Raw genomic sequence first — 17,710 nt, 5'->3', positions numbered from 1 at the left:
ACTATACGTTTTAATAGAAATGTTCTGGCGATGCGGTCTAGGTTTTTATTTTGAATTGTAATCAGTAAAAGAAAATCAAAATATATCACAATAAAGACGATGGAAGAGAATAATTAACCTAATCATTACGATCAACCTCATTTCATTTGTTCCCAAACAAACTCAGCCAAATGTGTATTTAAGATAAAATAAATGCGTATAAAACAAGCAATTTTCCTACAAGAGTGATATAAACTATAATCCAAGCCATTTATACGGACGAAGTGCAGAAATACTTCACGTGGAATGTGCGAGAGAGCTGACAAATGCTAGCTATTTTCTGGCGAATATGGGTACGACCCTTTGTTTATATTTAGACCTAAAGTGAAGTAACCTTTGTATATATCAGTGAACATTCCTTTATATAGACCCTAATTAGAATAAACTGGTAAGATAACATACACAAAATAAGTGTTTAAAAGGGAGCGATTGTCGTGTGTAAAGGAGACATAGACAAACATATTATGTAATTAAATATGTACATAGCAGGAAAAAATAAATTTTCACATGGCGTTTGTTTTTGGTGAAATAGATAATTTTTTGTAATAAGTTATTTGATTTTTAAAACGAGATATTCAAAAGAAAGAACAGATTAAAAAAAATCAAATTGCTTTATTTGCAGTATGTAAAATTACAAAGATGTTTGTAGATACCTTCAGATAATATAGATCCTTAAACATTCTGCTCGTAGTTGAGCGTGCAAATCCTATCCTATTAATATTATAAATGTGAAAGTTTGTATGGATGTTTGTTACTCTTTCACGCAAAAACTACTGAACCGATTACAATGAATTTTAGCACACATATAGAGGGTAACTTGGATTAACACATAGGATAGGTTTTATCCCGGAAATCCCACGGGAACGGGAACTATGCGGGTTTATCTTTGAAAATACGGGCGAAGCCGCGGGCGGAAAGCTAGTATATTATAAACTACATTAAACAATATTATATCCCACAAAACTTATAGATCCCAATACAGTAGAAAAAAAATTGTTGACTTATCTCTCTACAGGAATACTGGAACTTTATATTTTTAATCGTTGTTTGTCTTTGAATTAAGAAAAGAGAAAAACCGAAACAATAAATTCTTAAACAGTTCAATTAGATGCGTCTAATAAAATGGAGGATAAGGATCTGTAAAATTTATTTTCTTGTTGACTGTTTCGAATTATTTATTAGTCTTGTGGTTCTCGGTTTTACAGGAAAAAGGGAGAATTTGTAATATAATGGTTCTTTGTACATTGGGTATTTAAGGAAGGTGCTATAGATATTTCTGGTAAGAATATAAGCTCCTTATAAAAATATCAATGAAAAATACATTTGTGAATTCCACGACAAATTGACGTCTTTAATAGGATTATGGTTTTGATTGAAGTGTACTTGTTATTACAATTTACCTGTAAGAAATTACAGAATTGGCTCAAAAGGTTTACGTGAACATATATAAACATTTTACTAAATCCATACAACATTCCTACGTTGTTCATAATATAAATGTATAGGGCACAATGTGGGATATACGCACATTTTCATTTTGTTCAAATCTCATGAAGAATCTGCTTTGTATTCGGCTTGAGTGAGGCGAGAAGTGTCGAAGGTGTTTTATCTTGCATAATTTAGTAGTCGAAGAAAGCTTTGAGGAAAGTTTTATAGACTTTGCGAATTTCAAAGAGACAGTGTGCCTTAATATCGTATTTAACAATGTATGTAAAGAGGGGCTTTAATATTAAACGTAAAGTTGAGTTCACCTGACTTCGCTTCCATGTAGTAAACAAACCTATTTTTTGGTATTTTTATTTACTCGTTAGATATTTATCAAACGAAAAAATTGCCTATATTTCGACAAAAATAAATAGACATTGTGTTTCGGGACACGTTATGTAAAATCTATAATCGTCAAAAGTAATAAAAAATACAAACCTTTGAATATAAAAACTTTCTATTTTTACAATGTGTAAATATTAAAAAAAATATATAACAAATAAAATTTAACATTCATTCCAAGCGATCAAAAAGTCCATTTCATAAATCATCATCTTTATATTAAAATGTATATTCTCTTTCAGGCTGCAATAAAACCTACTACGGTGACATAGGAAGAACGTACGAGCTTGAATTACATCGGCCGCGGGAAGATTTGGTGCCTTATGTCTGCTTGATCACCATCACCGCTGCAGGAGGAATACATGGTGATCTTGTTCAGGTAAGAGTTTTATATCTGTCCTATATCAAAAAGGTCACGTGATACATTACCTCTGAAAGTCTGAAAACGATAGCTATGCCAAAATAAACTCTGATAACATAATATGTGCTATTGTTAGTACATAGCCACATGTTAATTTAAGCAGGAACCTTAAAACTTACGTTGTGAAGCTATACATATAAATTACCAATCAAGCCATGAATCAACTCGGTTCACCCATAAGTTCTAATTGCTGTACAAAAACTAAACTGCGTGATAAACATTTGCGGATAAAAATGCTCACATCCCCTACACCGTACACGTAGTGAATAAATGATGCGGTAAATCAAAAGCTATGAATGGAAAGACCGAATAAAATATTTCCCACGTTGAAAACAAAAATCGTCAAAGCGAGCAGCGAAATATGAAGAAAAACGTGCCTTTTCAGGGTGCGGAATGGATGGAATATGAAAAATGATCTGTCAGACCTCTCGTATTTAAAACAGTCAACGATGAGGAATTTCTACCTTTTGCTATTGTGTTTAGGCTCAAAATCACATACTGCTGCGCGAAGAACTTTATTTTTCACGGCAAATACCTACTCGAATTTTAATTTTAGATCCCAGTGTAGGTTTGAATGCGTATTCTTATGAGTATATTCCATAAAACGATTGAAGGTTGTATGTAAATCGATAGTTTCATATGCAAAACTGACTAAAATATAATGCGCATTATTCTAAAACCAGAAAATAATTCATAGATTATTTTTTATTAAAAAAATGGTCTGAAATATAAAACGTAGTTATAAAAGAAGTCTGGTGCGATTGCGAAAAATGGAGAATTACAAGAGCTGCTCAGTTATTTGAAAAGTTATATCCCTTTTCATTTATACGTGTCTGAGTGAAGGTAAAATTTTATTAAATTTCTTCTTTGTGCTAGTTCTGAGTCAGGGAAATTTATTGATAAGCACTTTTAAACTATAAATCTTCAATTACACTTGGAAAAACTTTAAATACCTAGGTATTGAAAATGAATATTTTTAGCTTGGAATTAGAAGTTTTTGTTGTTAATTTAGTTTTTTTTTTATATACCTTTAATTTCAAAGGTTTCAAAGAATTCTTGTTATTTGCATGCTCCTACATTTCTTCTTATCATTGTCCTCATAATACCAACTTCATCTAATTACACCATTAGGTACTCGACCTTTAATTATTAAGCTAAAATTAAAGTTAATTTCCAACAAACTACAAAGCCAAACAATGTAATAGATTTCCCTGAAACAAACCTTGCCTAGATTAAGGTTTAAAAACTCGTTTGTGATTATGTAAATTCGTCGCTGTAGCGCTTCAAATAAAAAGTAGTTTACCACAAGAGGTAACGTGACACACGCTAAATTTGCATGCAGTCAAATTGTTTATTTCTTGCAGATTTTTACATTCAAGCAGATTTTTTGCTAATGAGACAAACAATTTTAAAATAGCTGCAAAAAGAAAGAAAAATATAAGAAAGACGAATATTGTAGGTTGGTTTTTAGAGTGAAATATATTATTTTAAACTCACGCCTACCTTTTTCGGTTTTATAAAGGTCTTGGCTCTTGCAAATCCAATATGAAACAATAATTGAAATATTACCGTCTCTAAATTTGTTTCAATTGTACTGTATTATTTAATGCTGCAGTATCGATTTATAAGCCGTTTTCAGCCGCGACCTTATACATATTATAGATTATCAAATTTATACACTGCATTCAAATATAACACTGTACTTATATCTGCGTATTCAAGTGAACTATTTCGATCTATTTTATTTTTTATAGAGGGTTCAAGAAAGACAAAGTTCAAGTTCCTTGTTGATATAGAGTTAGATATTAGATATTAGATATTTAATTTTTGTTTTTTTACCAGTACCAGTACTACTATGTATATATCTTCTATTTTTCTTATATTGACCTAGCCCCTTTAACACCTAGATTCATGAACTATAACCTTATCAAGTTAAAAGTTTGTTCAAGAGATGCGAAGATAATGTTTGAAGCTCAGCCAAGTTCCTTGCTTCTGGCCATTATGTTCGCTTAATTGTCTTTTTATAGCAAAGGTGATCGTTAAGACCCTCTCCCACTACATTTGAGAATACGAACCTCTGAGTTTCAGTAGTAAACTTTAAAATAGAGATATTAACATTTTAGATAAGATTTTACAAGCTTCCTTAATCGGTAATGCAACCAAGGGTTGAAAAATAAAATAAATAACGCTAAAGATTATGAAAGTTGATTGTTTTTATTATAAGTTGTTAATTGTTATTTGTCGTGCTTGCGAGATTGATAACCTACAACATTTGATTTACAAAAATATGTATGGAAATTAGAAATGAACAAGCTGCGCATTTTCATTGTGGAAACACAATTTGGAGGGTATATTTAGGATGGAAATTTATGTGGGCCTGTCATGGATTAGTTCTTGTTGGTTTTTAAATTATGTATAATTTTGGAAATATTTTCAAAGGTTAAAAATTATAAATACAGTTCTTGTGATATTGCTATAGTTAAAATAAACGCACAATAAACACGAGCGGGGAGAGTTTTTCGTTTTATAATAATTGACCAATTATAAAATGAAAATATAAGTTGGCTAACTTTTTTTCAACTAAGAATACAAAAGAAATAAATATTTAGTTGATAATTTGTAGTTTGAAGGCGTTTGGAAAATAAAATCTTTACATCTTGTAATGATTCATCTTTTAAGTCTATTGAAATTGCTTTTCTTTCATGTTCACAAACGGCTCTAAAATTAAAAAAAAGTATCCTTGGTCTATTTACGCTTATTGGTTTTTGTATTGCCTTTTTGTGACCGCAATAATTTTTTCTTCTATTAAGATATTATAAAAATTCTTCCATTTATATTATAAAAAAAAAACAATAATGTGCCAGTACAATCAACACACTCGCAAGAAAACAAAACTTGTCTTGACTTTCCTTCCTCAAATAAACGGAGGGTCGTTTTCAATTTTTCTTCAATGATGTACACAATATTTAATAGTTACTATTTTAAGAATTTAATATTAGAAATTATTTTTAGAAATTTTGTGAAGGTAGGAAGGAAGTAGATAGATGCCTATGCTTAAAGATTGAATCTGGGATTAAAACTCATCTTCTAGTTAGTTTGCATAAGTACACAGTCAACTATTTACTCGGTTACCACGCAAGGGCCGCAGCCCCAAGCCCGTATGCTATAACATAGTACATAGGCGTTTAAGCAATTTTGCTGTCTATGAAAATAAATGAGAAAGGGTTCATGAGAAATTAGAATAGCCATTTTGTTTCCGACCTTAATTTATCTGGAATGACCGACGATCAATATGTGTCTCTCAGGGAAACGTTACATAAACAGAAACTAGTATAAATTCAATTATACTAGTATGTTACAAGGCAATGTTATAATTGATTGAATTCGAAAACAAATATTGGATTTGGTTGAACGTTGCTCTGAACTAATTAAGCTACACTTTCGATTGGTTTTATTGTTTGAAATTGAGATAAAATTTTAAATAGAGCAGTGTATCAGGTCATACCTAGATAGAAATGTAGTAAAATGTAATTTGGACATTACTTATGTCTTCTTCTTCTTATAACGTGACAATTCTCGGGCTCCTGGGCTGGGTGTAATGTCAAGTTATAATCTGAGTTTCAAAGGACCTTTTTTTACTCGAGTTTATATTTTACTATAGCTGCGCTTCGCGGTTTCACCCGCGTGGCTCCGCTCCTGTTGGTCTTAGCGTGATGATATATAGCCTATAGTCTTCCTCGATGAATCAGCTATCTAACACCGAAAGAAATTTTAAAATCGGACCAGTAGTTCCTAAGATTACCGCGTTCATACAAACAAACAAACAAACTCTTCAGCTTTATAATATTAGTATAGATTACATTGTCATTTCAAAAATCAATTATATTTTTTTCAATTTTCATGTAAGTATCAAACTTTACTTCAATTCTATAGTTTGATTCTGAGTTTCACGCGCTTGGAATGTCAGTGTGATTCGTAAATAATTATTTTAGTTTTATTTTGTTTATATTTGCGGTTTGTACTTTCACACTGCCATTATTATTTTTTATTTATCTATAGAAATGTGATTTTTAGATAAGGGTTTGTAATTGAAAACAAATATATTGTAATAGAATAATATAGCAACAAACACATTACTCGAGTAAATAAAACGTTCATTTAACAGCGCATTTTATAGCTTACAGATTTGCCCGTAAGATCATAAAAACAGCTATTAAACTACAGTGTGGATAGGTTTTTGTGTACAAAGTAAACAGAGGTCGCTATACAGAGGTTGCTACGGGATTCTTTTCAGGTTGAATGAAAAGTGAAATCATTCGGACGACCGGCTCGTACTCGAATTAAATGTAAGGGATTGGAGGTCACTGTATCCTAAAACGATCAAATTTTGACGTCACAATATCGCAAATCCTCGATAATTGTTTACTTCATCCATAAATAAATAAAAATAAATAGTTCTACGCCCGTCCGTGTCTAAATCTTAACAAATGATATAGTAAAATGTACCTAGAATCACCCTACACATTGGTGAAAACAGAATAAAAATCGATGCAGGAGTTTTTGAGGTTACGTCAAGATAAGTTGGTTCTACGAGGTTCTACGAATTTTCGTAGCTTTATTATATGATCTACTGCGGTTCCGTACTTACGTTTATTATTATTTAAACAACTAGTTACCTAAATTAAAGACTTATCGAAAATACTCAAATCTGTAAGATAATACGAAGCAAGATGATAAAAAGTAAAAAAGGTGTGAAAGTCAGAAAAGTCGACAGCTGCATTACGCTCAGTTTGATATTTTCTGAGATGGTATTTTCGCCTTTATTTTGGAAAATGAATCTCTTTCAAGGAAAACTGACACTGAAACGTTATAACATAATAAAGATTATCGGATTCTTTATTGCTTAAACGATATAAAGTATTTTAATTTTTATCTATTGTTTTTTTTATTAAATAAAAACAAAACGACCGATTTAGTAATTACAGCTTTGAAGATTCTGTTAATTATCTTATTATCAACTTATTGATAAAATCATAATATGTAGGTAGGTACTCGCTATTCTGAAAATGTTATAATTATTATTAATATTATAAAGCTTCAGCTTTTTGTTTGTTTGTTTGAACGCGCTAATCTCAGTAACTACTGGTCCGATTTGAAATTTATTTTGTTGTTAGATAGCCCATTTATTGAGGAAGGTTATTATAGGCTATATTATATCATCACGCTAAGACCAACAGGAGCGGAGCAATGCGGGTGAAACCGCGCGGCACAACTAGGATAGAATATGTGAAATATTTTTTAATTCCATAACGCTGTTCTAATAATAAGCCAAGTTTCAACGAAATCAGAAACGGGATAAGAATTCAAAATAATATAATATAATAAAGTAATTGACGTCACCCATTACAAAGCAGTCTGGTTTTATGTTTCAAAGATTCTATGAATCTCTGTAATTGTAAAGCTAGGGCTCTTGGAAATTCCTAGAACTATGTTCGTCTCCTTAGAGAACATATTTAGTAAAAATAAGTAGTCTATTTCTATGGGGCAAATGCATAATTTCTTTCACTGATCAATTTTATTATGATCAGCCTTCTTTGTCCTACTAGACATTTTATTTATTTATTTATTTATTTATTTATTTATCAATCCTTTATTGCACTTAAAAAAGAAACACAAACACTTAAAGATAGCTTAAACTAAGTACAAATGGCGGTCTTATCGCTTTAGAGCGATTTCTTCCAGACAACCTTTGGTACAGTAGAGGAATAAATATAAAATAAATGGGTAGTGCAATAATATATAGTGAAAGGGGAAGAGTAATACAATATACCATACAACATAATACTTAGGTAGTAATTAATAATAAATATATAATATAAATAAATATTATGTTCGGCTAAGACTAAGGAAATGAGCTTTAACCATAGTTTTAAAACTATTTAGGGATTGAGCATTTTTGATAGAATCTGGCAGGGAATTCCACAGTTTAGTAGCATGCACAGTGAAAGATTCATCATAGAAATGTGTGCGATGTGGAGGCATTATTATCCTCAACGTTTCAGTTGAGCGAACCTCGCTACAATGGCCTCTAAACTTAAATCTTTCTTTAAGGTATGTTGGTGTTTTGGGATCAAATAAAATTCGGTATAGTAGTTGAAGAGCATGTGCATCCCTGCGCAAGCGAACCGGCAACCATTTGAGCTTACTTCGGAACTCCGAAACATGATCGAATTTACGGAGCCCAAATATAAAGCGTATGCAGAAGTTCTGCAGGCGTTCGAGAATATTTAACTGTTCCATTGTTAAGTTGACATAGCTTACATCGGCATAGTCTAGTATAGGGAGAAGTAGGGACTGAGCTAATAGGATTTTTGTAGGTAAAGGGAGAAAATTTCTTAATCGTCTCAGCGATCCAGCTGCTGCGTACATTCTTTTGCTCACTTCTTTAATGTGATATTTCCACGATAGGGTTTGATCAAATACCAAACCTAGATTTTTTACTGAATCACTATATGGGATTATTGCACCATCAACTATAATGGGTGGCAGATTAACCCAGTTAATCCTAGCGATTAACGATGGACTGCCAAGGATAATAACCTGAGTCTTAAGTGGATTAACCTGCAAGCCATAACGGTAGCTCCATTCGACTATAGTATTCAGATCTCTATTAGTGTCATGGATCGCCTGATGTATTTCATCAAGTGTAAATTGTGTGTAAATTTGAAGGTCATCCGCATACATGTGGTAGAGAGACAGCAAGGTATCAGATATGGTATTAATGAAAATTGAGAACAGCAACGGAGATAGAACACCACCTTGAGGAACTCCGACAGAGACATCACACCATGATGACATAACATCATCGATGTGTATTCGCTGCCGTCGTCCGTTCAGGTAGCTATGAAACCAACCAATTACCGGTGCGGATATGTTTTGTGAACGCAGTAAGCTGAGAAGGATGTCGTGGTCTACGGTCTTAAAAGCATTACTGAAGTCCAACAAAGTCAATACTGTAAGCTTTTTATTGTCCATCCCCAATCGAATATCATCGGTTATTTTGACTAATGCAGTGGCCGTACTATGACCTGGACGGAAGCCGGATTGGTAAGGATTAAGGAGATTATGAGAGGTTAAAAAGAGTTGCAATTGGTGATGTATCATCTTTTCCAGAACTTTAGAAAGGAACGGAAGGATGGATATAGGTCTAAAGTCAGAAAAAGAGGAAGGGTTATTTCTTTTTGGAATCGGTATAAGATGGGAGTCTTTCCACACCTGTGGAAATGAACTAGAGGATATGGAATAATTCAGGATATGGGTAATAACAGGTAAGACAACGTCTAGGATAGGTAAGATCATAGTACGTCCAATGCAGTCGCCACCAACAGCACTCGACGAGATGGACAACAAATTCTTTTTTACATCGCACTCGGTAAATTGTTTGAAGCTAAAAGGAGGAATATTGGGAACTGGTAATTTGGAAATGTAATCTAATGTGTTATGTTTTAATTGACTGTCGAAAGAAGGAGAAGAATTAGAAAAATGTAAGTTTAGTTGTTCAATGTTTATATTAGATGGAATTGAATTATTTCGTTGTTTGCCAATACCTAACGTTTTAAGGAATTTCCAAATGACAGTGGGATCACTGTTCTCAACAGAAGAGTGAATATACCGTCGCTGTGCATCTCTACAACATGTATTGCATCGATTTCTTATCGCATTATATTTTTCTCGACTTGCATCGCATTTAAGCACTCTATGCCTTGCCTTGGCTCGAGCTTTCCTTTTAAGCAAAATTTTAAGTTCTTCAGTTAACCAAGGCGCAGGTAATTGTTTTATTTTGATTAATCTGAACGGAGCATGCAAATCGTATAGCTTTATTAGCGCGGAGTTAAAGTACTCAACTTTTTCATTGATACAAGGAGACAAGAAAATTGGAGACCAATCAATACAACGAGCATCTTCCATAAGTTTAAGATCATTCATACCGTGGAAATTACGTCTTAATAATACTCTAGGTTTATATTTTGGAGGTCGTATTCTATATGAGAGGAATAGGAGGTCATGGTATGAAAACGCATCAGCTGGATGCTGGCCGTATTTCGAAACTAAATTGGGTGAGGAAACTATAATTAGGTCTAGGAGAGATGGGATGCAATGAGGGGCACAGTGCGTGGGGTTAAGAGGAAGAAGATGTAAATTGTGTGACTCAATAATAGAGACCAATTTTTGCGACCGGTTGTCTTTTTTTAGGAGACACGTATTGAAGTCTCCCATTAAAATACAGTGGTCATAAATTGGTATGAGATTATCGCATATTGAGCCAAACGAAGGAAAGTAATCTATTAAGAGAGAGGGACTGTAAAAGACTGCTAATAGGATTTTCGTGAAAGAAAGGACGACTTCAATAATGAGGTGCTCGGCTGCATCTGCAGGGGGGGGCTGGGGTGAGGTACTAATAATTGTGAAGGGAATATGTGAACGGAGATATATGGCTACCCCACCACCACCTCTACCAATGCGGTCATTACGAATGAGCCGGAAGCCTGGTAAGGAATAAGAGGAAGAAGGTAAACAAGGTTTCAACCACGATTCGGAAATTAGTATTGCATGGAGGTTTGTAGACTGAAACGATGCAAGCATGTCAACATAATGTGCTGGAACGCTTTGAGCGTTTATATGGACCATGTTAAACGTTTTCCCGTTGTCTTGAAACGCATCATTGATGGTGTCATTTAAACTGGGTAACGTTGTACTATGATAGCTACTATCACTGCCAGACTCGTCAATGGAATGAAAAGATGAAAAGCTATTGTGTGATGTATCGCTTGAAGGTGATATCATTTAAACATATATAAAATAGTTAAATAATTATATAAGTATATACAACTAAATTATATTAAATTATAATAATATACAAGGACAAAAATAAAATAAAAATATGTATACTAATAAACTCTGTGAATAAACAGCTACTGTGTACCAACCAGCGTCTAAAATAAAATAACACACTAAATGACAAGTACCCTGGCGGAGAAATAGTTAAGACAAACAATAGTTGACGTTGACAGTTGACACTTTGACATAAGACATTAGACAATTCGACAAGTATAATTTTACAAAATAATAAATAAAATAACTTTAAGGTATTAAAAATATCTTAAGAGACGTTCTACCGCCGTATCGTTAAAAATAAGTGAGCATTAATAACATAATATAATAAGAAGAAAAACTACTGCGGAACACAATTATACAGAGTACTGGGACATGAAAGCACAAAAATTAAAAGATACTTTTGTTCAGGGAGTAATAAAGTTATAAAAAGTTACTTCACTTTTTGAAGTCTTTTAGACCTAGCAGCTGGAATTGCCTTGGCATCCTTCTGTGTATCTCGGCCACTTGCTGCCTGCTCACGAGGGTTCACTGGTGCATCCGGACACGTAGGAATGGCATCCAGGTCAGAGACGCAGGTGATGCGGTGTTTTGATCCATCTTGAGCTGCAATAAATATGAAGCCGTCTCGGGTCCAGCAATGAGGGATTCCAAAACGATCCCTTGCAGCCATAAAAGCCTCGTGGCGACTTTTGGTCAAGAACTCAGAAAGAGTTATTCCAGTGCTCTTCAAACGTGTCTTGGCAAACCATACACTATCTCGAATCTGGCTGTCTTGAAATTTAACTAGAATAGGTCTAGGTTTAACGCCAGTGACATGACCTAAGCGATTGCAGCGGCTGAGAGCACCTTTATTGATAGTTGTAATGTTTAGTTTTTGCGATACAATGTCTGTGACAATTGTACTCAAATCTTCTTTATTGTTTTCCATCACACCATGAAACAATAAGAACTTTTTACGCGAACGCATCTCTTGCTGGTCAAGAAGTTTGGCTAACATGTTGATTTGAGATTGAAGACACTGAAGCGAAGTAATCACAAAGTTGCGGAAGGTTTCAAAGTCCGCCGCAAGCCTGGAAGTAGGACTACTAGTGGCAGGTGGATTTTGGTTATTTGATAAATCCCTCTGGAACTCTTCCATCCTTTTATTAAAATTATTAGTCATATCTTCCATACTTTTCTTGATAGACTCCATAATAGTGACTGTGCAAGTTTTGACAGTTTAGTGCAAAAAGAGACAGGAATTATTTGAGGACACTGGTAGGTAAAATCACTGTTTAATGCATATGGTTTTTATATACAAATTACTGCAGCAATTAATTTTCTTAAATTTAATTCGTTAGAGCAGAGAAAAACACGCCTAGTTTATTTTGCTCCTACCCTCGAAAAAGTTATTTTATTTTTATTTTTATCATTTTATTTTATTTTTATCCTTGCCGATAATCGATACCTAAGACCTTAAAGTGAAGTCCCATGTCTTTTTGTGGGGTATGGGAGCACATGCATCATGTGCTCCCATACCCCTGATCAATTTTGTAAAATATGATCTTTCTTTCTTGTTCTGCTAGATCATTTATTGCTGGCCAAACGAGCGGACAAACTTGCCAACGTTAGCAGAAATTGTACATGAATATTACTTACACAAAAAGACCAAACCCTACACGTAGGCGTTATTTGCAATATTGTAGCAACCGTTCCCATTCACCTGATCTTCTCAACAGCTCTGGGGTTGTAATGACGCACTTTAAGAACCGAGTAGGAATGTCTTTTATCTTAAACAGAAATTGAATGGTCTTTTTACGTCCGTAGTTTTTTCTGTAATGCGATATAGTTAAAAGGATTTGAGGTAAAACAGTTGGACTAGTGAAACGATTTTGAAGAGAGAACAATCGTTCTAATACAATATGTATGTATTTTATGTTTGTTTGTCATGTAAAACAAGAATTCTAGCTCCCAACTTAACAGTATCGCTGCTTCCCGTCAGATGAAATTTTAGTCTACCTATCCATCATAAAAAAGAATTAAAACCGCATACAATACGTGCCTCTATTCCAAAAATACAAACTTGAGTATAATATCCATTAACCTAAACAAGGATAATAAAATATATTCGGGGCAGCTGATAGTGGCCAACATTTCCACGGTTGACTTTGCAAATAAGCTTCGTAAACTCATTTCTCTAATTAATGGTCTCGCCTTAGTTACTTCATACTTCATTACCGTCCCCCATTTGATTTCAAAAGTCGTTTGTGAAAAGAACTTGGCTATTTAATTTGCATGTAATTATAGAGTTTTCTATTACTTATCGAGTTTGTTAAAGTTTATCGATTTTTGTCTAATTGGTATATGTTTAGTAAAGAAATACGGTACACATTGAATCTATTTATTTCTATTATGGTTTTGTGCTTTCATTATTTCATATATTGGTTTTAAATATTTAGTTTCTCAGGTGATATTGTAGCATACATCATCACGTGGCTTACTATGAATAATTGGAATTCATTGGTTGTACCTATAAATGTTAGTGCTTTAAAAAAATAGAAGTACATCTGTAGAAACAATACAACGATAAAACATTAAAAGTTGCAAACCTTTTTTTATGAAAGAATACACATACATATGTAAATATGAAATAAAATAATTGCAAAATTTTCTACACCTTAATACTTCCTTGGATCAATTATAATTGGCTTTTGTTAAGGGTTCGATATTAAATCTCAGGCTTCTGGAGTTAATAAGGATTGCTTTGAAAAGCGAATTGTGGACCCCAATAGTAGAATACTACTATTGGGGTATTTGTGACTGCAATATCAAGATTATTGAAGCGTGCAGTCTAAGAGATTCTATACTTTATAAGCTTGTTTCTAGTTCTTCAATATTACGAAACTTTATAACCAATAAAAGAAAATTAAAATTATAATATAATATATCGGTAAAGTTAATCAAGTCATTCAATCACTCAAGACATTTTTTGTTTCAATTGAAACAAAACTGGAAGATTTTTATGTTGCATTTATAGAAAGAGTTTCAAAGATGTGTAACATCATAGATGATAAAACTGGCATGAAATTAACGAAAAATAATGTATTACTTATTAATTTTTAAACTAGAATAATACGATTTTTTCTTGTAATACACTCAGAAAGATCCTTTAAATATCGAAACAAAAAATTTCCAACAATATTTTATAGATATTAATTCAGACATATTTTTTCAGGTAAGAAAATATAATACTTTACTCCACTTTCCAAATTCAAAATGGCGTCGCATTGGTGCATGAAGACAAAAATCATTTCCGGTCACCGGTCCGCGGACGCCTGACCTGTTTCACGTTCTAATGCGAACATTCTGTTTATTAGCCTTAAATGAGGGTACATTCGTGACGCAGGATTTTGATGTTGTTGCCGCGATATTTAGATAGAAATATAGTAGTGAACTGTGAAAAAAAATCTTACTTATAATTTCAGGTTTTAATTTTTCACTAGGTACGTTAAACTACCTAAAAATCTGGCCTTATTTTGGTCCGGTAACAAATAAAATTAGTTAAAAAGAAACTTAATAAATGCTCACTTCAATAAGATACACTAATTAAATTATTGTATTGTCATCGATCCTGGATAAGTGTACAAATCTTTCCGATTAAAGTGGGTAATAATCCAGTCGAAAAGAGTCGGCTACGTATAAAGATACAGGTGAAGCTATAAAAAAAACGTGTTACATACAAATTGAGAAGCTGAGCACAGAGTAAAAATTAATTACAATTACAATCATAAAAATGTTCCATTCAATTTTAGAATAACAGATTAAAAATCGTGATATATTGTCTTTGACTCGCCAAACCGCCGTAGTTGGCACGCAAATGCATTCGCTGCGGTGTTTCGATTGGAAAGTCTTCTGATTTATGCTAAGGGCTTAACCCGAATCGATGCCTCTTTGAACAGAAATATAAAGTTGCTGGCTTTGTATCATTTTTGTACGAGTTCAGCGGTACCCTTTGAGTCGAGTTTCGAGCAATTTCTCTTGAAAGTGAACTAAATAACATATAGAATATAGATCTCTATTGAAAATCATGTCCATTTCTACTTTTTTTTAATTTCTCTTGACTAAAAATATGACCCATTGTTTTTATTAATTAGAAACTTAATATTATGATTAATGTTGTTTGATGTGGTGATACATTTGATGATAAGTTAGCATACTTTAACTCAGAAATGTAACAAAGTAAAAAGCCATAAATCTTTTGTAAAAGTAAGAAATTAAATAACATTCATGAATATAAAATCTAATCTAATTGTAATAATAATTAATACCTAATTGTTTAATTCCTCGCCGTAAGCATGACGCTAAGCTTGTTAAAATTATAATTAATCTTATTTCTGTGTAACTGATTCTAATTGTAATAGTTTTGAGAAATAAGCGCCTCAAACCGCAAAAACATCTCAACATTCAAATGCTTTTCTCATAACCGTTTTTCCTAGAATAGAACAATTCACAATATCCCACTGTAAGCTAAAGAATTTAATCCGAAGCAATATCTGGTTTTAATCAAAAATGCCCGATTCGCTCACACAAGACAAGAGGCCAGTCCTTTACGGAGACGCAATATTGTCCGTTGAATATTTAATTTCGCGTTAACCAACAGTTCCCAGCGACTGTTTGAACATCCTGAATACAGGCGCGGTTAAGCGGAAAGTACTAATTAATAATGCAGCGGGGAACGTGCATCGTGATTTTAGTTATGAACGTGGACTTTTTTGTACTAAAGTTCCGCTAGGTGGCGCTTTGGTTGAGTATAATCCCATGGATACGCAGCGCGGTATTATGAAGGGTGTATGTAAAACGTTATTTATAGAACTTATTTTAAATTGTATGGACAAAATACGGGGTCGTTAGACTCGAAAGCGTTGTCCAAAAAAATTTATTTAGTTATCTATGAACCTTATTATTCTAAGGGCCGATTTTTCAATGCAAAACTTATTCGTCGAATAATGTATAAAACTACCATTTTAAAAACGTATTCTAATTGCCCGTATTTGACAGTTTACGTGACATTTTAATATTATCGTGTAATAATTTATTGGACGGATAAGTTTTATCCAAGCATTGAAAAATCGGCCCTTATACGCATAATTCACGGATATAACACTAGCTTCCATTAACTATCGCACACGTCATTTGCAAATCATTGCCTCGTTTTGTAATCACGATTATCCGCCCATATCATGTCTGTCCATGCTTCACTTAGCAAATCTAGCGCCCACTTATTCAATTGGCGTTGAACTTAGCTTTGACCGAATATTGAACGTCAAATACAATTGAACACATTTATAATCCTGAAATTGATTACACATTCCAGTATCTAGTTTCTAGGTGCCTTTTTTTATTTGGGTTATCGTTTAGTTAGTATAGAAGTGTTGTTTATAATCCCGAAATTGTTAGTGGTAGTCACATTCCATGGTTTGGTCCTTATAGAAATAAGTACATATCTTTTTATTTGGGTTATCTTTATGTTCGGGTTGAACTGTTGTATATTATCCTAAAATTGCTAGTGGTATAAGTGACATTCCTCAATTTGGTCCCTCTAAATAGATAGTTACCTAAGTAACTATCTATTTAGTTGGGTTATCTTTAAGCTCGTATTGAACTGTTACAAACATTGACGGAATAGTAATTAGACAAAGGAGTTAGCAGAAATTGAATTTATAATCAGATGTCCGGAAACTTTAGCAGTTTTAGGAAACATTAATAATTATACTGCTAATATTTTAATAGCTTTATAATATTTTTATGACTGCCTCCTTGGTACAGTGGTTGACGCATGAGCGTAGAGCCGAGGGGTCCTGGGTTCGATTCCCAGTGGAGACGAAGAAAAAAAAAAAGAATGTCTCGGTCTGGCAGGACACAGAAGGCTGATCACCTACTTGTCCCTAAAGAAAATCGATCATTGAAACAGATGTATAATGCATCTGCCCCTTACCCCACTAGGGGACATGGGACTTCACTTTTTATAATATTTTTGTTAGAAGATGTTTATTTAATTATACTACTAGTATAGTATTAAATTATCTGTGCACATATTAAGAGAGGGTTTAGTAAGTTAAAAAGTTTCGTTTACGAAGATAAAATAGGTACCTACTAATTATAAAACTTCAGAATGGCTAGTTAACCAATGAAATTATGACCATAACTAGAGCATAGATATGAATATAATCTAATTACGTAATACCCATTTAATGCAGCATCAACATCGTTAATGTCATCATTGGGCTATAATAGTCAATTATTACAAATGAGCTGAACTAATTGCAAGGTATATAATATGCATATACTTCCATCGAATGTGGCTCATACGATACATATATTTTTGCATCAATACGTGGAACTGCTAGAAAATATTACCTAGTTATATGTTTATGTAGTTTAAACTCGTAACTTACCTAACTCTTAAATGAAAGTTTGTGGTTAGAAAGTTTCGAAGTTGCGAATATATTCAAAACTGCTCACATAAAATCTTGGCGCAAATCTTTTTAA

The 17,710-nt window shown here is 33.1% G+C and overlaps 1 protein-coding gene across 1 annotated transcript in view; it reads left to right on the top strand.

Moving 5' to 3' along the window:
• The window catches only part of LOC149485732 (uncharacterized), an 82,363-nt gene that overhangs the window by 29,891 nt on the left and 34,762 nt on the right, over positions 1-17,710 (top strand). Inside the window, exon 2 of the mRNA XM_089698997.1 lies at positions 2,109-2,245. Within this exon, the coding sequence (XP_089555123.1) occupies positions 2,109-2,245 (137 nt within the window). The remainder of the gene's footprint in view (positions 1-2,108; positions 2,246-17,710) is intronic.

The sequence above is a fragment of the Colias philodice genome, chromosome 9 (genome assembly GCF_061535455.1).
Source record: "Colias philodice isolate Cphi_HAF_F1 chromosome 9, ilColPhil1 Martin Lab GWU primary, whole genome shotgun sequence".
Classification (NCBI taxonomy): Eukaryota; Metazoa; Arthropoda; class Insecta; order Lepidoptera; family Pieridae; genus Colias; species Colias philodice.
The sequence above is the reverse complement of the archived record's forward strand: the minus strand, read 5'-3'. Positions and strand labels throughout refer to the sequence as shown.